The 21,007-nt window shown below is 40.0% G+C and overlaps 1 protein-coding gene across 4 annotated transcripts in view; it reads left to right on the forward strand.

Annotated features, from left to right (window-relative positions):
- Positions 1–20,594, forward strand: part of LOC127586224 (sodium/calcium exchanger 3-like) — a 353,793-nt gene extending 333,199 nt beyond the window's left edge. For all 4 annotated transcript variants that reach the window (XM_052044020.1, XM_052044021.1, XM_052044022.1 and 1 more), the window contains 3 exons: positions 2,714–2,813; positions 7,077–7,352; positions 18,534–20,594. In XM_052044020.1, the coding sequence (XP_051899980.1) occupies positions 2,714–2,813; positions 7,077–7,352; positions 18,534–18,910 (753 nt within the window). In that variant the 3' untranslated portion in view covers positions 18,911–20,594. The remainder of the gene's footprint in view (positions 1–2,713; positions 2,814–7,076; positions 7,353–18,533) is intronic.
- Positions 20,595–21,007: the final 413 nt, after the last annotated feature.

Consider the following 21,007-nt stretch of genomic DNA (forward strand, 5'->3'; position numbering starts at 1 on the left):
AGAGATCAGCTGGGCCGCCTATGTCTTGAGCTGCAGGAGATGGGTGAGATTTTTAATGAATATTTCTCTTCAGTGTTTACTGAGGAGAAAATCATGGTTGCTCAAGAGATAAGGGAAACAAGTGGATATGTTTTGGAGGACATTTGTATTACCAGCGAGGAAGTACTTGCAGCCTTACAGTGCATTAAGGTGGATAAATCCCAGGGCCTGACCAAATGCATCCTAGGACCTTGTGGGAGGCTAGAGGAGAAATTGCTGAGGACCTTGCAGAGATTTTTGCTTCATCATTAGCCACTGTTGAAGTTCCCGAAGACTGTAAGTTGGCTAATGTTGTTCCATTGTTTAAGAAAGGTAGCAAGGACAAGCCAGGGAACTACAGGCCGGTCAGCCTGAAGTTACTGGAGGGAATTCTGAGGGACAGGATCTACCAGCATTTGGATAGACAGAGTCTGATTAGGAGGAGTCAGCATGGCTTTGTACATGGAAAGTCATGCTTGACAAATCTTCTACTGTTTTTGGAAGAGGTAACCAAAAAGGTAGATGGGGGTCAGGCAGTGGATGTTGTCTATTTAGACTTTAGCAAGGCATTTGACAAGGTCCTGCATGGTAGGCTGGTCTGGAAGGTTTGGTCCCATGGAATCCAGGGAGAGCTAGTTAGGTGGATTCGAAGTTGGCTCTGAGGTAGGAAGCAGAGGGTGGTGGTCGAAGGTTGTTTCTTGGAATGGAGGCTGGTTGTACAAGACGTTGGTGAGGCCACACTTGGACTACTGTGTACGATTTTAGATGCCCTGTTATAGGAAAGATGTGGTTGAACTGGAAAGAGTTCAGAAGAGATTTATGAGGATGTTGCCGGGACTAGAGGGCCTGAGTTATAGGGATGGGTTGGCCAGGCTATGTCTTTATTCTTTGGAGCATAGGAGAATAAGGGGTGATCTTATCGAGGTTTATAAAATCATGAAGGGCATAGATAAGTTGAATGGTAGCAGTCTTTTCCCTAGGGTAGGGGAGTCCAAAACTAGGGAGCATAGATTTAGGGTGAGAGGGGAAAGATTTAAAAGGGACTTAAGGTCAACGGTTTTAAGCAGAGGGTGGTGAGTATATGGAGCGAGCTGCCAGAGGAAGTGGGTGAGGCAGGTACAATAGTATAATTTAAGAAGAACTTGGATAGGTACACGCAGGGGTGGGGCTTAGAGGGAAATGGACCAAGTGCAGGAAATTGGGACGAGATGGGTGGGCACCCTGGTCGGTATGGACTCGTTGGGCCGAAGGGCCTACCTGTGCTGTATTGCTCTGTGATAAAGATTAAACAGGTTGATGGAACATCTCAGGGTATTTTGCATTGTTGGAGATGCTGTCTTCGGCATGAGATGTTACAGTCATACAGCATAGAGACAGGCCCTTCAACCCAACTGGTCCATGCCGACCAAGATTCCCATCTAAGCTAGTCCCATTTGCCTGTATTTGGCTCATATCCCTCTAAACCTTTCCTATCAATGTACCTGTCCAAGTATCTTTTATGTTATTGCAAGAAAAACAAGCAAGTTATCCTCTCACCCAACATCACAGACAAAAAAATCTAGTCATCAACTGTTTGCGGGATCTTCATGTGTGCAAACTGATATTACAACTGTAGCTTTGTTTCAAAAGTATTTCATTGGCTGTGAAGTAACGCACTAAGGGGCATCTTGAGGTTGTGAAGATTGGATAAAATGCAAGTTTTTTTTTCTTACAAGCTTATGGTTTGATCATCAAGACTGAGGCAAAAGTATTTGAACTTTCTTCTCATGAACAGTGACAATGAATAATCATGTTGGTTACACCACAGAAGAGGGAACCACTTTCTTAATTGTCCCATTGAGATGAACTATTTAGATCAGCAATCAAATTGGGAATTTTAAAGAACATATGGATTAGTGTCATATAGTTATCTCACCTATCGTGGCCTTCAGGCTGATGTCCAAACATACCAGCAAGGTCTCCAATTCTATGAATCTAATGAGACCCTATGGGGTAAAATATCCTTTTCCATCTTAGCTTCCTTGGCCTTGCAGTCTGCCCACAGACTCCATGCTCTAAAGCGTGTAACTTCCAGGATTACAAACTGTTTTCTTCAGCTTCTGCCAATCCCAAAGCATAATGATGCATGAAATATTTTACTGCTCATTTCCAAGCAATTCCTGTGCTTGTTCACCTGTGGCAGGTACACTTACTGGTCTCCTTTTCATTTTTCATATGCCTGTAATGTAACTTACCTGGGTACTTTGGAGAAAAATTGGTGCCTATGATATTAATTCTTTAGAAGCAGCATGGTAAATTAACTTTTCTCGTTACCTTGTCTCTGAATGGTCCTACAGATGGTGATCAATGAAAATTTAATTAAGCGATTTAAGCAGTATTAAAGCCAAGGTCAACTTACTTTGGATTAACAAGCCACAACTGACCTCTCGCTTGTCCATCCACTTTCTTATTTTATTCAGTCTCTCCAGGGATGTTTCTGAGCTGCAATTTGGAGGGATTTTGTAGTCCCAATTTTTGTTTCTGGAAATTTATTCTGCAGCACTATTGTTCTTTCTGTGACAAAGTTCTCATTAAGTAATGTTCAATTATTAAATGTGTGATTCCAGAAGGCTGACCCCCTTCATTTTCTAAAACTTCTGTAATCTGATGTCAGCAGAAAGTATTTCTATAAATCTGTTTTTTTTCTGATTGTTAGAGTACAGTGGACAAGCTGATAAAGAAAACAAACCTGGCTCTGGTGATAGGCACACATTCATGGCGGGAGCAGTTTATGGAGGCCATTACAGTTAGTGCTGGTAAGATGACACTTCAGTTTCTCTTTCACTGCATGATGGTGGTATATCCACTATAAATTGCTGACAAGTAGCAAGTATTTCATCCATATGCACTAATTTAAATGAATACTGTATTATGCTTTAAAGTGTACTATTTGTGTACTCAAGAAATATCTAATTATTCAGTAACCAAGCAAAATATTAGCAACAATGCTCAGAGTTTGCTTTGCATCTTCCTACTTTCTCAGCAAAAACATAAATGCTTGCTTCTGTTTTACCAATAAGTGTTCTGAAATGTCTGCTTTTCTCAACTTTAAGCAATAAGTTAAAAACCTACATCTTGACTAAGCTTTTGGTTACGTCCTAGTATCCCAGGTGATCTTGTGCCAGACTCTTTTTATCACCCCTGTGAATCATTTGGGGAAAACTTACTGCATACTTACCAAATGCATCGTATAAATGCAGTTTTTATTACTTGGCATTTTGGCAGTACTAACACAATTAACATATGCCAGTCATATTAAACAGTACTACATTAAAGAAACATTCAGAGCAGAACAGTGTAGAAGGGTAAAGGAAGGTAAAATAGAAATCAGAATATTTCTACAATTAAGACACAAGAGATACAGATGTTGGAATCTGGAGCAAAGTAAAACTGCTGGAGGAACTCAGTGGGTCAGGCAGCATCTGTGGGTTAGTCAATGTTTTGAGTCAGGACCCTGCATCTGTATTCCTTTGTCTCCACAGACCCGCTGAGTTCCTCCAGCAATTTATATTTTTGCTACTTCTACATTTACCTTTATGATACAGCCCTGTTAGCAGGGAATGAGATTTGATGGAACTTTTCAAAACTGTGAAAGTGCAGAGCAACTCCTGTTTGATTTTTTTCATAGAATGAAGAGCCAGATTGTGTAATTAATAAAATATGTAGCCATCACAAGCAGGAATTATGTCTTTCCGAATGATATGAGAGAGAACTCAGCAGTTCTCCGTTACTTCCCTTGGTAATCTAGCTCAAACTTCTCATTCCTTTCTTTAACCTTCCCTCCTGCTCACACTTATAATGGTGCAGTCCATGAACTAGTGAGAAATCTTGGTATATCTTCAATATTACTGACTGTCATTTACGTTGGTGAGAGCATATTGTTGTGCAGTAGAAATGCTCTGTACTTCTGAGTTGCAAATCCATATACAAGTAAACAGTATGAAATGCACGTTTGTGACTGCTCCTTGTGAAGTAACAATAACTTGCAGAACTTCTAAAGCAACCATTGCAATCAGAATTGGTATTTGTGTGCCTTGAAACTTGAACGTTACTCTTGTTTCTGGGGAGAAATATCATTTTTTATACTGTGGAGGCAAAGCTGAGTATCTGAGAACTATTCCATTACCAAAGCTTAAGACTATTAATATTCTATCCAATCAGTGCCCACTCAACAGAACACTTTGTGAAAGGCAGTCCCGTGTTTTCAATACGGGTTGTGAGCAGTTGTTCACACTTGGATTCCAGCTTGATAACAGCTCCTAATACTAGGTCCATTGCCAGATTACTCAATAAATTCAATTTCATCACCAAAGCAACTCCAATTCAATTGAACATGGTGTCAAAACCTTTCTTGTGAAGTTCTCAGAATGTTACAATCAAATAAAAACTAATATTTAATATATGCACCCTAATAATCATTAATAGCAGTGTTTCATAGAACCAATTTATTCTTTAAAGGATATGACAGAGCTATAATGAACATAACCTGTTAATTGTCTTGAGAATCATCGTGGCTATATGTCTATCATTATGACACTTTAAATCAGTGTTTGCAGATTTGACTGTCTCCATCCAAACATCTAGTTGGAGTATAGGGGCTTCAGGTGCCCCTTCCACTAGTTGGAAAACCTGGATGATAAATGATATAAGATTATAGTGTTTCAAGATTTCTTCCTTCTCTAACGAGTCAAAGTGATACCCTGAAGATAGGGTCATAGAGGGATATAGCTCAGAAACAGGCCTTTAGCCCACCAGTTCCATACTGACCATCAAGCCCCCATTTTTACACTAATCCTATTCTAACTCATTTAAATCTCCCCACTTTCCCATTAACTCTTCCCCTTCACCCTCAGATTCTACCACTCATCTACACACTAGGCCAAGTAACCTATCAACCTGCACATCCTAGGAATGCAGGAGTTAATTAGAGGACCTGGAGGAAACCCGTGTGGTCACAGGGAGAACATGCAAACTCCACAGACAGCACTCTGGGTCAGGGTCGAACTTGGATCTCTGGAGCTGTGAGGCAGTGGCTCTACCAGTAAAGCCCCAGTATCACTCCTCTATGAAATAGTTTGAATGCACAATCATGAAATACATTGCTGATTTAGGGTTTGTGATACCAGGAAACATTATTTAGCATGACTTTGTTTCACAGGTTAGATTTTTAATTCAAATTCTTGAAACTGATGTGCCAGCTTTTTATTTTTAATATAAAAAATAGGGGAAAACAGCTTCTTACTTTTGTTTTTTTCTACTTTTAATATATTCTAAAAGAAAAAGCAAAAAGGTGACGTCACAGATTATACTACATTTGCAAGAAAAATGAAGGTGTCAGAAATCTTAAATAAAAACAGAAAATGCTGGAAATACTCAGCAGGACAGATAGCATCAGTGACAAAAACACAGTTAATCTTTCAGGTCAAAGACTCTCAATCAGAACTGGGAAACAGAAAAAAAAGATAGTTTTAAGTTGAAGAGAGGGTGGGGTTGCCTAGGTTACCCAGCTGTTTGGTTAATAAATGAATAAGGACAGTTAGAGAGAGAGAAGACAGACAAAGGGATGTATACATAGCTGTGAAACGCAGCTCAGTCGTTGAAATTGTTGAATGCAATATTGATCACTAGGGCTGTGTGGTGCCTAGTGGAAAATGAGCTGCTGTTCCTCAAGCTTATATTAGACTTTATTGGAATAGTGTAGGAGACCATAGAGAGAGAGGTCAGAGTGGGAGGGGGATCTGCTGGGTATTTCCAGTATTCTCCTCTCGGTTTCAGGTTTCACAACAGCTCTGACCTGCATTTCACAGCGTTACATGTCCCTTGGTCTGTTTCCTGTCTCTCCAATGAATCTCTTTACTCTATAATACAGATGGCTCTGTAAACTGGGCAATCCTGGCCTCAATCCATCAGAGATAGGTTGTCCCATCCAGCGCTCCCTAATCCAGTTTGCAACTGAACACTAAGTAGTTTTCTTTATTCACAGTTCTGAAGAAGAGTTTTTAAACATGAAATATTCACTCTATTTCTCTTTCCACAGATGCAGTCTGACTTGTTGAGTGTTTCCAGCCTTTTCTGTTTTGAACCAGAGATCATACCTTCATACCATGATTACTTAATTAGTATCTGAACTTATAATAGTATAGGAAAATGTTTATATCACGCCTGGCGATAAACTGTAACAATGTTGCTTTACTATCTCTTCTATCTACATCATTCTGCAATTTCACAGTAGCTAGAGGACAGAAATTGTGGGGATGAAATGTAAGCCACATTCTTCATCCCAAGGTTGGCAGTGACAGCACTCTTGGCCAGGTTGTTGGAAAAGCAAGTGTATGTTGTCAATCAAAAAATCTGCAGGTGCTGGAAAATTGATATAAAAACATTGTGTATATACTTTTATAATTAAAAATAAGAAGTGCTGTAAACACTCAGCAGCATCTGTGGAACGAGAAACAGAATGAACATTTCAAGTTATATTGTCCATCCCTTGTTGTCTTGAAGGTGGGCTACCTTCTTGAACTACTCTGGTTCATATGGGTGAAGGTAAACTTACAGCGCTATGTCATTGGGAGTTCCTGGAGTCAGGATGTTGTGCGCCTTGGAGTGCCCAATGTCTTTGTTTTTCAAGGTGGTTTAGGTGAGGGATTTGTGAGGCACCGCTGAAGTAGCCTTGGCAAGTAATTGCAGTGCATTTTGTAAATGGTGCACAGTGCCACCACCATGCTCCGGTGGTGGAGGAACTGAATGTTTAGGGTGGATGCAACGTCTCTGGGGAGTCAGCTGAGATGTGGCTGAGGTTGGTGGAAATGACAGTCAATTCTGCATAATATAAATGCACTTTTATTTATGATGTATTACACACCCCTGCATTATTGTTCCCATCAGGGTTACCTCAGAGAGAATTCTAAAGCAAAAGCTTATTCTCTTGTAAAATGGGATGCATGGGTTTGACCTGGCCCACAGAGTGTTCTGTGCTTTCAGTCTTGGCACTCTCTAAAACGTCTATTCTCTCTCCGCAGGTGATGGCGAAGATGATGACGATGCCCGGGAGGAGAAACTGCCTTCATGTTTTGACTACGTCATGCATTTTTTGACCGTTTTTTGGAAGGTTCTCTTTGCCTTTGTCCCTCCCACGGAGTACTGGAATGGCTGGGCCTGCTTTGTCATCTGCATGTTTGCGATTGGCTTACTTACGGCTTTCATCAATGATCTGGCTTCACATTTTGGCTGCACAGTGGGGCTGAAGGATTCTGTTACTGCTGTGGTTTTTGTGGCACTTGGCACTTCTATACCAGGTAATTTATAGAACGGCAAAGGCCAAATAACAACTGGTAAATATTGCTGCAAATTAAATCTGAAATAATTATCTGAAACAAGAGTTAGTAAGTGCAAGATGGGTATTGTTATGTTGACAACATATGATCTGCCTGGCATTTAGTTACTTGACATAGATGAAGTATTAACTACCATGTGTTGAAAGTGATGCTCTCTGGTGAAAGTGAATTTCATTGCCAAAGTGTTTAAACGACCATAATAAAATTTTAAATGTTGGAGTTCTTACTAAGAAATTCAAAGACATTAACATATTCATTATTAATGTCACATCACTTCAAACACGTGTAGGACACAGGTTTTTTAAATAGGTTTCACAAATAACAATTTGAGTCTATTTTTTGGAGCTCAAATTATGTCTGCATTTACTCAACCGATTATTTTTTATCCATTCCTCTTCAGCATTGACTGTAAACTTACAGGCTTCAAAATTTGCACACATAACACTATTTTTTCCAGTGCTACATGCCTGAAAATACTTTGCTGGAATTGATTGCCAGTACAACCATTTTCACACTGCATTTCATCACTCAGGAAATTTGACCTGCCATTTCCAGTTGAGATTTAACCTTGCACAGCTGACCCAATTTCCTTATCAGGCTGCATCAATTGATGTCACTACCCATTCTTTAGGAGCGTTGTCTGGACAATAATCCAAGATGTTCCATGATTCCCAATCATTGGTCACTTATGGGACAATCAAGCTTTAATACCCACACCTACCTTCTTTCTAACGAGGCACACCCCCACTCATTAATTTCCCCATCTGACAGGCCTAAGTCTAAACCACAGGCACGAAGCAAGGCCATGATCTCCAGCTGATCAACCACTATCACCCCAAACTGGAAGCCTTGATTGGGATACTGACACTCCTTGGATTTAGCCTTGCTACCGAATTCCATAATTTCTGAACAAATAGATGTGGAAAGTGGTGATTCAGTAACACCAAAGGCTTTGGGTGCTATAAGTTTTCAGTGGTGAACTTGCAGCCGAGATGGCTTTTGATATAGTGCATCTTTGACACCTCTCATCAAGTTCCAGACCATAGTTTTTTCCACCTTCTCTAAAGCATCCTAAGATAGGCATGTGTTTCTTTCCAAACATTTTTAAGTTCTGTTGGTATTGTAAAATGACTATATCAACTTGGACAGCCATTCTTATTTCTTGGACCAGTTGGGTTCATCAAGAGAGTTCCAACACGAGGCAACATGGCAGTTCAAGGTTGTATATCCGATTGATATTTATCATCTAATGTGGAGCCTTTGACATTTGTCATCATGTAAACACATGGAACACTGGTATAATTATATACATATCATGCTATATAACATTCTTGGGGGGGGGGGGCACGGCAGATTAGAAATTTGCTGTATTCCAAATGAAGCAATCCATGTCCTATTGCAGGGTCTTGACCCAAAACTTCGACCATACCTTTGCCTCCACAGACACTGCTTGACCTGCTGAGTTCTTCCTGCAGTTTATTTTTTGCTCATAGCAATGCAAAATTTGGGATTTGATACCACAGCAAGTATTGAATAAATCTCTTGAAAATTCCATTTGGGAATGGTGTCAGAAAGAACTTCATTGAATTGGGTTTTCAGGTCTGGCAATGGAGGTTAAAATTTTAAATTCACTTAAGGCCCAGGTGAATAACATGAAGGAGATACCTACAATTCTCATGTACATATAAGCGGAAAGGTGAGGTTGTGGGCTTTCTTATCTCAATTTGTGTGAGAAGGAAATAATTATTTTCCTGAAGATTGAGTTAACCAGAGACTGAGAACTCAGGTCTTGGAGTTTATCCTGGAATAAAGACTAAATTAAGCCAGCACCAGATTTTTTCCCAATTTGTTTTTTTCTGAGACTGCAGGAACAAGTAATTTTGGATCTTGTGATTTCTGATTCACTGCAGTGCACATGCATCAGAATTCTGTTGCAATGATATAGCTGCGGTAGTTGATAGTCATAAGAAGCTTAAGTGGATTTTATGAAACCAGCTAGAGCAGGAAAATTTGTTTAAGATGGAGTGAAGAAAAACATAATAAAGTCCATTTCAGCGCTAGTACCAAATTCACAGATGGAATGAGGAGTGTTAAATAGGACCATTTATAGTAAAAGGGCAATCCCAAAATAAATAGGAAGAGGTAGGAAGAGGTCACAGTCATGACAAACTTTGTGCACCATGGACTGATGTGATACTTTACGTGACTTTATGTGAATTTCAAAGGTACTGTGTGCAATGAATACCCAACTGAAAACCTGATCAGCTTCACACATATACATGAACAAATTATAAATATCTTCCCAAGTATTAGCAACACAGAAATAAGTTGATTAGTAAAACACAGACATAAATCAGTTAATAAATGGCTCTATGTGAAACATCAAAACAGAATAAATTAATAGGAAGGAAATAAATAGCCCACACATTTACACGATATAAATTTGTAGATGATTAATTATAACTTAATCAACAGTAACATTAGCAAAAAGTGACAGAGGTTTGAACAAGTTCATTAGTAGTGTCACTGCACAAGGCACCCAACTCACAAACAGCATTGATGTCCTTGCAGGAGTTAGTACTAAACAGGAGAAAAAAATGTCTTTACAGTTCATGAGCAGATTACTGTTATTCCCATCACTGTCAGGGAGTTCTAACTGGCTTGAGGACAATGCAGTTAGCAGATGGGGTCATGTGGCTGATTTGGTGATGAGGCAATGATTTGATAATGCAAACAACACAGACTAATACTTTGCAGCGAAATCCTTAGACATATTACTGTATGACATAAAGTGGCACTGTTACATATCCCATCATTTTACATCTTGCCTAAAGAAATCTATCTCTTGCATTAGGAATACAATCCTTCATGTCAAAATTTTGCATCACCATAAAATGCAATACTTCCACAGGGAACAAACAGTAATTCGGAGAAACACATTTTTAGAGTTCTTATGTTGAGTTGGTAAGAGGTACCACAGGGTGAATTGAACAAATTGGAAAGGTGCATTTCAATTGGCCAGAGAAGGAGTTGGTCAGAAATTATCATATTAACTTTTTTTTAAACATTAGGTCCAGGTCAGGATTGCACTATCAGGGGCAGTAATAGAATCAGATTTAATAGTGTTGTTTAAAAAGGGGCTGGATAAGTAATTGAAAGGAAAGAATTTGCAGGTGGAAGAATGGGACTGATTGAACTGCATGGAGCTAATGCAGACTCAATGGGCTGAATGGTTTTCTTCAATGCTGCAACTTTTCTGTGATTTTTGTGTTCAGCCTTGCTAAACTATGTGGACTCCTTGGGGCCATTTCTCAGTGCACAAGAATAAAAGTGCAATAAAAATGCACTATAAGCACAGAGTGCTAATACTGTACTATATATCTCTCCAAAGGAAAGATAAAGCCATAGATAGCATGGAACCCTCCAGGGTTAATTTCTTCACAAATACAGATAACTCTCTGTTGCAACTCTCTCTGGCAACTCTAACACCAAAACAGTATTTTACTTGAATCTCTAAAAGAACATGAGAATAACTTCCTGGCAGTCTTCATTATTCCTCAATTAAGGATTAATTTCAGAAACAATCCACAAAACAGCAAACAATATTCGGTTCACAATCACCTTGAGTGCAATAGTGTGACAGCACACTAGTCAGATTTGGAGTGTACCTTTACAGCAAACTGTGAACCAATGTTCTAATCATAAAGGCACACTGCAGAGTCACAGTGAATTGATATACTAAACAGAAATATGATACATCTGTTGAAGGCTGCAAGTATCATACATTCTTGGAAGAAAACTTTCATGGCAATACTTTTAGGTCAGATCTTCAGTGGCTTGATTGTACTCCTCAGGTAATGCTAATAGTAAGGTCACTTCCCAGGTGATATCATTCAAAAGCCCCCTTTGAACAATACAAAGATCCGAAACAGGCCTGTTATTTACTGGGTATCTCTTTGAGAGGAGAGTTCCAGACAGGAAAAGTGGCAATAAGTTTCCTAGACATCAGATATTATTCACTTAAAAAATATCCTGTCAATTTCTTCTTGAGAGCCAACTAAACTGCCCAAGCAGAAAAGTTTGTGGCACAACCCTACAGCTAAACAGAGAAAGTAGGTTGGGAAGAAGGGCTCAAGGCCCTTGAGGCAAAGAATGGGTGTTCTCTGAGATTGGGATGCTGAGGAATAAAGCATGCTTGGGAACATCACAGTGCAGAGGGATAGATGGAGAGCACGCAGAGTGCAGAAAGTGCTTGAATCATTTTCAATCTCACCCAATCTCAGGGTTAAAACTATTCCCATTCTTTCAACAGTTGAAATGTTTGCTCTCTCAGTTCTAACCCACCTTTCTATCTTCTTGATTTGTCAGTTGGGATATGGATTGTGCACCAGCGTTATGCCACTCCCTTTTTTCTGGTGAGCGGGTCTCATCACCATTCCAATGCACACATGTATGTCCTTGGAATGTAACTGGTTAACTTAAGGAGACAATTCCAGGTATAGCAAAACTCCAAGGTCTGGTACCTCAGGGCTTTGCTGGTGACAGACTAGCAGATTTTCCAAACAATGGGATGTTAGTCTTTTAAAACCCAAACATATGTTTATTTTACATGTTACACAGTAGTATAATAAATTTTCCAGTAAACTTGGCAAGGATACAGAAAATGGAACCTGGTGAGTTTCAGCTTGTACTTTTTAGCTTGTTAAAACATTCCAGACCTCCAGCTCCTTGCACTCCAGACCCCCGTCCCACATTCTGCACTAATGAGTGATCCAGATGACAAACCATCAGGATTTCCAAACAATTAGATGCCAGATTACTGGAGTTTTACCATGGTTCTTAGCTACAGGAGAATAAATGTGTGGGCTCTCAGACTGAATAGATGCAGAAGAAAGAAGAGGCCATTTTAATAATGTGCACAGAAGAGAGTAGGTCAAAGGCTGACATAGAAAACTCTTGGAAAAAATAGGTGAAAAGGAAATCTGATGACTGAGCTTTTATCAAGAAAGGGAAAAGGAAGTTTGTTTTTGTACAGATGGGCCACCATCCTCAAAATCACCTCTGGGACAAAAGTACAGTGTTTTGTAGAGTCTACTGAGCTTGCATATACTCATTTTATTCCTGTGCTAAGCCAAGACCAAGCAGAGCTTGACATCAATATTTCAAGTCAGATAGATGTGGTAAATATGGTATTTATTACAAATAGAATGGTTTGTTACCAAATAGTCTAATAGTTAGTCAATGTGCAGTCCTATGATGAGAACAAATATTTAAGTATTTAGCAATCGTGAGGAAATCTTAAGCAGTGTCCTATAACTCATTGCACAGGCATCCAGAATACACTAAAGAGCTGAATTCTTTATGTTCCTACTTATTGAACCTCAAAAACCTCAATACTGATTTTAAAGAAGTGCATTATAGTTTTTTATGTGTAGGCTCCGGTTATTTTTGAATCCACAGGTTCTTTCAGGAGTCCAAGAATGAGTTGAAAACAACTTGGTGCTTCACAAAGTTTTATTGGAAAAGTTTAAAACAAAGGAACAGTCACAGAGCACACAGCACTAGCTTTACTACCAGGAGGAGCCGAGACAAAAGGAACTAAAGATGAGCTAGGGCTGGGGGTGGTGTGGTTGGGTGGTGAAGAGATCAAGAGAGAGATAGAGGCAAGAGAGTGATTAACAAAAAAAATGACACCTTTTATACCTGAGCTAAGAGGTACTCCTTAGCCAACAATAGTCCTATCAGAAAACCTATTAGATACCTGGGGCAAAACTAACCAATGAGAAAACATATATTCACCTGATGGACGAACCAATAAGCTAGGAAGCGGCTATTCCTTGTGCAGCCACTTGAGGTGTATTAAACACTATACATATTAAAAAAAAACTAAAAATAATAGAATACAACATATGCTTTTCAATTTCTGTAATACTGGAAGAGGACAATTACTGCAGCTGTGGTCTCAGTATGAGTACACCAAGGACGTCAATATCCTGTGTTTCCCTTGCCACCTGCATCCAGTCTCTCCCTGTGACTCAGACCTCCAAAGAAAGTGATCAGCCATTAACCTTAGCACTACCACCTCACAACTGGAAGGCTGGGTGGCAGTTTGTACCATCATTCCAGAGACCCAAGCACAATGCAGTCGAGGGGGAGTAGTCCACCGTTGGAGATCTGATATTTCTGATGACATTAAAACCAGAATACAGACAATACTTCAACTGAATGCAGACGCCAGTGTACTATTTGTGCAGGAGTGGGGTTTCACTCCTCTCTGGGCAACATTAATCACTTAATATAACCAAAAGTGTAATCACTAGGACCTTGGTGTGCCAAATTGACTGAGTTTCTCACAGTACAACATTTGAGTCGATCTTTGGGATGCCCTGAAATTATGAAGTTAATATGAAAACAAAAATTCCTTAATTTTTAATTAATTAATAAGGGCAGCACGGTAGTGTAGCAGTTAGCGCGACGCTATTACAGCGCCAGCGATCGGGGTTCGATTCCCGTCGCTGTCTGTAAGGAGTTTGTATGTTCTCGCGTGTCTGTGTGGGTTTCCTCCGGGTGCTCCGGTTTCCTCTCACATTGCAAAGACGTACGGGTAGGTTAATTGGGTTCAAAATGGACGGCGCAGACTCGTTGGGCCAGGAGGGCCTGTTACCACGCTGTAAATAAAATTTTTAAAAAATTTCTTGATAAAGAAGATAGCACCAAGTGTTACAATGGAAAACAAATGTAAAACTGCAGGCTAGAACCTGAACCAAAAACAGAAATGCTGGAAGAGCTCAGCCAGTCAGTCAGCATCTGTGGAAAGAGAAATATGTTTCGAGTTGGTGACCCTTCCTCAGAGCTGGGGGGAGGAGTGAGGTGCAAGTCAAAAGCCTATATGGATATAGTTAAAACAGATTAGGTGATAAAGACCATAAATTCTGACCGTTAGTGAGGTATTTTAAAGAAATAAGGTAAGAAAGGGACATAAGCACGATAATGGGAAACAATGAAGGAGCAGTTTACCTGAAGTTGGGAAATTCAGTGTTCATTTCAGAAAGTTGCAGAGTGCCCAGGTGGAAGATAATATGTTGTTCTTCTAGGTTGTGTTGGCCCTCACTATAGCAGTGGAGGAGGCCACATACAGACAAGTTGGAATGGGAGTGGGATTGAAAATTAAAGTGGCATACAACAGGAAGCTCAGGATCATCCGTGCAGACTGAGAGCAGGTGCTCTCCAAAGTGATCACCAAATCTGGGTTCAGTTTCTCCAATGTGGAGGAGGTCACATTGTGAAAACCAAATGCATTACACTACTTTGGAAGAACTGCAAGTGAATCACTGCTTCACCTGGAATGACTGTTTGGGTCCCTGGATGGTGGGAAGGAAAGAGGTGAATGGATAGTTGTTGCATCTCCTCCAGTTGCATGGGGAGGCGCCATGAGACAGGGGGTGGTGGATAGTATTGGTATTGGTTTATTATTGTCACTTGTACCAAGGTACAGTGGAAAGCTTGTCTTACAAACCGATCATAGAGGTCAATTCATTACACAGTGCAGATACATTGAGTTAGTACAGAGTGCATTGATGTAGTACAGGTAAAAACAATAACAGTACAGAGTAAAGTGTCACAGCTACAGAAAAAGTGCAGTGCAATAAGGTGCAAGGTCACAACAAGATAGATCGTGAGGTCATAGTCCATCTCATTGTATAAGGGAACTGTTCAATAGTCTTATCACAGTGGGGTAGAAGCTGTCCTTAAGTCCGGTGGTACGTGCCCTCAGGCTCCTGTATCTTCTACCTGATGGAATAGGAGAGAAGAGAGGATGCCCCGGGTGGGTGGGGTCTTTAATTATGCCGGCTGCTACACCAAGACAACGAGAGGTAAAGACAGAGTCCGAGGAGGGGAGGCTGGTGTCCATGATATGCTGGGCTGTGTTCTCAACTCTCTGCAGCTTCTTGCGGTCCTGGGCAGAGCAGTTGCCGTACCAAGCCGTGATACATCCAGATAGGATGCTTTCTGTGGTGCATCGGTAAAAGTTGGTGGGAGTCAAAGGGGACAAACCGAATTTCTTTAACCTCCTGAGGAAGTAGAGGCGCTGGTGAGCTTTCTTGGCAGTGGCATCTATGTGATTTGACCAGGACAGGCTGTTGGTGATGTTCACTCCCAGGAACTTGAAGCTCTCAACCCTCTACCTCAGCACCATTGATGTAGACAAGTGCATGTACACCGCCCCCTTCCCTTAAGTCAATGACCAGCTCTTTTGTTTTGTTGACATTGACGGAAAGGTTGTTGTCATGACACCATTCCACTATGCTATCTCCTTCCTGTACTCCGACTCATCGCTGTTTGAGATACAGCCTACATCGGTGGTATCATCTGCAAACTTGTAGATGGAGTTAGAGCAGAATCTGGCCACACAGTCATGAGTGTATAGGGAGTAGAGGGCTGAGGACGCAGCGTTGTGGGGCACCAGTGTTGAGAATAATTGTGCCGGAGGTATTGCTGCCTATCCTCACTGATTGCGGTCTGTTTGTTAGAAAGTTAAGGATCCAGTTACAGAGGGAGGTGTTGAGTCCTAGGTCTCGGAGTTTGGTGACAAGCTTGCTTGGAATTATTGTATTGAAGGCAGAGCTGTAATCAATAAACAATAGTCTAACATATGTGTCTTTACTGTCCAGATGCTCCAGAGCTGAGTGTAGGGCCAGGGAGATGCTATCCGCTGTAGACCTGTTTCGCCGATAGGCGAATTGCAATGGGTCCAGGTTGTCTGGTAGGCTGGAGTTGATGCGTGCCATGATCAACCTGGATGTCAGAGCCACTGGTCGGTAGTCACTGAGGCATGTTACCTTGCTTTTCTTTGGTATCAGGATGATAGTGGTCTTCTTAAAACAGGAGGGAACCTGAGATTGAAGCAGGGAGAGGTTGAATATGTCCACAAATACTTCTGCCAGCTGATCAGCTCAAGATCTGAGCATGCGGCCCGGGACACCATCTGGGCTAGGTGCTTTCCTCATGTTCACTCTCCGGAAGACTGATCTTACGTCCTCCACTGTGATAAGATAGGGATGGAAGAGCTGTTACAATATTTGACTAAGAACAGCATTTGATCTGAATTGCAGGTTTGAGCATCAAGGTGATACATTTGCTTCTCTGCTTCATGTCTAACTGCTAATAAAATGGCTATTTGTGCTGGAATACCTACAAGAATCGTCTGAGTCCATTCAAAAAATCCTGCTAGGTCTGCTAATAGAGGAGGTTAATAGCTGATTCTGTGCAATCACAGATGAACAGTGGTCTGTAGTACTGTTTAACATGCAAAATATGGCAACTTCGGGGCCATAAAGGAGCTCACAGTGGGAGAGATCCTAACCACAATGCTAATGTAGTTTTGGGTCCAAAATTACAAATGTCTTTTGTTTAGCCTTATGCAGCCTTGTGATTTGTTCCCATGCAGATCTGTGGGCAGGCTATTATTATTATTATTATTAACAGTATTATTAGACCATATAGCCATTAAGGCAGTACTGGTGTTATTTCCCCCTCCATTGAGGGTTATCACTACCCACGCCATTCAATATCCCACCTTGTCTAAAAATTCTTTTCATTCCCCATTTCCTTGAAAGTACCATTCATTCAAATAAACATCTCTAGTAGATATGCAGACAAATTAGGCTGTGTCTTTCAGGATATTAGTGAGGTAGAAAATGCACTTGTTGGTGAAGAATAGTGCCCCAACAGGCAAGTTTTTTGTACACGAGAGCCAGAAAAACCTTTGAGGGCTACAGCTAGGTCTTTCTAAAGACAGAAATGCAGTCAATGAATCCCTGTACTTTTGGGGGAGCCTATAATACAGGCAGATGCTTTTGGCCACTTTGCCTGCTCCTGTAGGCAAGAGGGAAAGTAAACAAAGTCTTCTCTCCTCAAGTATGGACTTTGGGTGACCTCAGTCATCAGAAAATAACAAACTCTGATGTGGCAGAAGAAACAGCAGCAGCAACCTGGAATGATCCCAAGGCTAGGATACCCTTAACATCCTTTCCAGACAGGTGAAATATTCTATTTGAGGCTGCGAGAAGTTATATATCTCTCTGAGGAGTAAGGATGCAGTTCAAGGAGTAAGGATACTAGCCTTTCAAATAGCAGATTTTCAGGAGAAATAGTATTGATAAAACCTAGATATCCTGTTACTAAATAAGAACTGTGGTCTTCATACCGGCGAAGTTGAAAATCTCACTATAGACACATTCTGTATGCAGGACTATTTACAACATTTGGGGGAGTACTAGACAGATATAAATCTGCTAAGGCAAATAAAAATCCTGCTGAGAGTCAGAAGTTGAATAGCTTGATAGGTACAGAGTCATCTAAAGGGGCAGGAACTTGCTTTACTCCAGTTTAAACCAATATTCAAGTATATGACACTTTTCATTGGAGCTGTGTGAACAAATTTCCAGCTCACCCTATTTGACCCATCTGTAATCACTTTGAAAGAGGGCAAAACCAGCCAGTCATAGCAGCAGTGAGCATGGTTCTATCAGCTGTCACGCTGTATACTACAAGAGGTGCAAAACCACTTCAATGCCAACTAGTTCCACCAATTACACTGCATACATTAGATTAGGAGCAGCAAAATGTTAGTAATTATATATTACACAAAGTCCACGAGTGGAAAGCAGCCTGCCAGGTGAAAAGCAGTCTAAAGTAGTCAGAGTGTGACTTAGAGATAAAGTTTAGTGGTAACTTGTAGAAGTGGAACCCATGTCTGAATAGGTTGCTGACGAGGGTAGCAAGTAACAAGGAGCAGCAGTAATTCTGGTAAAGGTTGGAAGTAACATAAATAATGACATTTGTTTCAGTTATTTAAATCTCTTTGCTATTTATATTAAAATACAGCGCAGTTGAGAGTATATCCAATTTTACCCATAAATTGCTATTTCATCATTGTAATCAAGAACTGAAAATTGATGTTATGGTGTTCATAGTGAGACATTATAATGACTGCATCAAGTGATTGGTTAATTACTGTGAAATAACATCATGTATGTGTGTGTGTGTGTGTGTGTGTATATTTATTTAAATATATATAGTATAAATGTAATTTTATGTCAACGGAAATATAACAGGGATGTCTCTTTGGTATTTTTCCAGATACTTTTGCCAGCAAGGTTGCAGCACTGCAAGACCAGTATGCAGATGCCTCCATTGGGAATGTAACTGGAAGCAATGCTGTAAATGTGTTCCTGGGTATTGGAGTGGCTTGGTCTGTTGCTGCCATCTACTGGGCTTCTAAGGGGGAGGAGTTTAAAGTGCATCCTGGCTCACTGGCTTTTTCTGTCACACTTTTTACCATCTTTGCCTTTGTCACTATCAGTGTTCTCCTGTACAGAAGACGACCACACATAGGTGGTGAACTTGGAGGTACACGCCGTGGAAAGATCCTGACCTGCACCATATTTGTGAGCCTTTGGTTGCTGTATGTTGTGTTTTCAGCCCTGGAGGCCTATTGCCATATTAAGGGTTTCTAAACTGAGGAACTTTCTTTCATCTGTAAAGAATGAGCTCCTGCCAGAGCTGTTAAAGGGATCAAGAGGCAGCCTGACATATTCCAAACTCAGAGAAGGTACTTTCTCAGCACGGATCATAAACCAGACCTTTACTGGTAGAGAATAAAAAGGCAAAATCTATCTGTTGAGTTTTTTTGCCTTACCAAAAGGTTCTAACAATGGCTGTAGCCAGCAGTCAAAACATCAAGAAACCATCTGAAATTGTTTTTTTTTATTCTAATGGATTTAAACTTTTTTTTACATCTCTGAACTCAGCTTGCTATATTATGAATGTTGAGAAAGAATCAGCCATTGAAGATAATGTTTTAGTATTGTATAGAACAAACAGCTAGCAACTTTGGTCCACAATATCTAAGTGTCTTTACTTGTATCGTTGTAATAATTCATCTCACTGAATAAGCTGTTCCAGTACCTGTTCATTTAATTTGAACAGCAGAAAGGTAAATCATGATACTGGTCATAAAATAATGGGAGAAAATCTGCACCTCACTATGAAGGTGAATATTTATTAATGTGTACAGTAGGCTAGGTGTACTTTTGTCTTGCTGTAAAAGTTGGTGTACAAGTTGCATCCTGATACTAAGTTTGTTTGTAAAAGTAACATACACACTTGCCCAACTTTTTCTAAAATTAGTGTAGAATCTAAATTCATGGTAACTTTTCCTGTGGTAAATTTCATCTATTAAAGTCGCTACACTCACAAATAATTTACAAAATTGTCTCGCTTTCTCCTTTTAAATATCCAGTGTCCAGATTAGACTGCCTCACTCTGAAAACACTTGCCAAAACATTATCATTAAGACCATGGATAAGTGGATTAATCACAGATCCAAACTGACCTTACTCTTAGTATAAGCAAATTTGGTGTCCATCATTCCAAACTAATTGTGATGGACAAAATTCTAAAATGGTAGGTCAGAAGATAAAGATTTTCTCATTCTTACCAAAGTACGAGATGGTGCAATGGTACTTGAATAAACTACACCAGCTCCCATGGTTCATAACAGCTTGGGAGTAACATAATATTTATCGTTGGTAATTTCACCAATCTTATCTGGTCAGATCAATTCACTGCTCTGTTCCATTTTACTCTCTGATTTTAGGATACAAAACATGAAATAACTATTTGAACAAGCATATGCAGTTAAGCTTGGTCCAATTCTGCCTGTTACTTGCATCTGAACTGATGTAAAGAATCTAAACTGACAGACCAGTGAAGTACTGAGGGAATGCACATTGTCAGAGATGCTATCTTTTGTTGAGATGTTAAATCAAGCCTCTGCCTGCCTCTTCAAGCAGATATAACAGATCCCATAGTGCTATTTTTAAAAAAAAGGGAGGTCATGTCTTCATTTCCCCTCCAATATTTATTCCTCGGTCAACATCATAAAACAAGATAACTATTCTTTATAAGGTTTCCACTTCTAGGAGCTTGTTATAGTTCCTAGATTTAGAGATTGCACTTCAAAAACATCTAATTGGTTATAGTGTGTTTTGGGGCACCCAGGACTTCTGAAACTATAAATGTCTTTCTGATGTATACACAGAGAATGTACAGTTGTGAAATGTGTGCATGCATCTGTACAAAAAAAATCTTTGAACCCTCTGTGACTGTAAGAGCCAAATGTATAAAGTGTTCAATCTATTTACGTGCTTGGATGATTTTGCTTACAAAACTCAGACAATGGAAATGGAATGAAGTGGGCAACTACCAGTTTGTAATCTTTGTGAAGTTTCAATCACTTTGTAAATAACTGAATTCAGCAGCAAGTTTAAAAGCATGTTTTTGACTTATTATGCATTGATTTTAACCCAACTCTTCCAATGGGAACAGGGCTAGTTTGAGCAGGACATTTGTTTTATCCTTTATTCATTATTGTGGTCATAAAGTATTCAAATTTCCTAAGCTGTTTTCGAATTGCTGATCGGAGTTAAATAGGTGCAACTGACAGTGAACAAATTAAGTTTCTTCTCCATCTTATACTTCCCTGTGCACATTACTACATAAGAGCTGTAACTTGTGGTAAGTGTTAGTTGGTCTTCTGGATAATTATCTTG

Source organism: Pristis pectinata, chromosome 35 (genome assembly GCF_009764475.1).
Source record: "Pristis pectinata isolate sPriPec2 chromosome 35, sPriPec2.1.pri, whole genome shotgun sequence".
Lineage (NCBI taxonomy): Eukaryota > Metazoa > Chordata > Chondrichthyes > Rhinopristiformes > Pristidae > Pristis > Pristis pectinata.